Here is a 523-nt window from a genome sequence, read left to right as displayed (position 1 = left end):
CCCTTATGGAGGCCAGGGGGGTTCGCCCCCTCCCCCCGTTGGGGGCCCTCCTCCTCCTCCTGCTGCTGCTGCAGCAGCAGCAGCAGCAGCAGCAGCAGCGGCCGTGGTGGCAGCAACAGCAGGAGCTCCTCCACCACCGCAGCCGCTGCAGCCGCTGCCGCCGCAGCAGCAGCTGCAGCAGCAGCTGCAGCAGCAGCCACCGATGCAGCCCCCCCCAGGCTTTCCTGCTGCTGCTCCGCCCCCTCCTGGGTTCCCTGGTGTGAGGCCGCCTCCACCTGCTTCAGGAGTTGCTGCTGCTGTGCTGCCGCCTCCTGGCTTTCCTCCTGCTGCTGCTGCTGCTGCTGCTGCTGCTCGTCCGCCCCCTCCTCTCGTTCCTTCTCCCCCTCCTGCGGTGCCTAATCAGAGAGGTACCATGCCTATACCTGCTTGGATGCAGCAGCAGCAGCAGCAGCAGCAACAGCAGCAGCAGCAGCAGCAGGGTTTTCCTTTCCGACCACCACCACCAATGCCGCAGCAGCAGCCG

General features: G+C 67.5%; 1 protein-coding gene across 1 annotated transcript in view; it reads left to right on the top strand.

Moving 5' to 3' along the window:
• EMH_0025670 (pre-mRNA splicing factor prp8, putative) overlaps window positions 1-523 on the top strand; it is a gene marked incomplete at both ends in the record, with an annotated part of 6,308 nt that overhangs the window by 182 nt on the left and 5,603 nt on the right. Inside the window, one exon of the mRNA XM_013502476.1 lies at window positions 3-523. Within this exon, the coding sequence (XP_013357930.1) occupies window positions 3-523 (521 nt within the window). The remainder of the gene's footprint in view (window positions 1-2) is intronic.

This window comes from Eimeria mitis, genomic scaffold (assembly GCF_000499745.2).
Source record: "Eimeria mitis Houghton genomic scaffold, Emh_scaff934, whole genome shotgun sequence".
NCBI classification, from domain to species: Eukaryota; Apicomplexa; class Conoidasida; order Eucoccidiorida; family Eimeriidae; genus Eimeria; species Eimeria mitis.
This window is presented reverse-complemented; position numbering and strand designations above follow the sequence as displayed.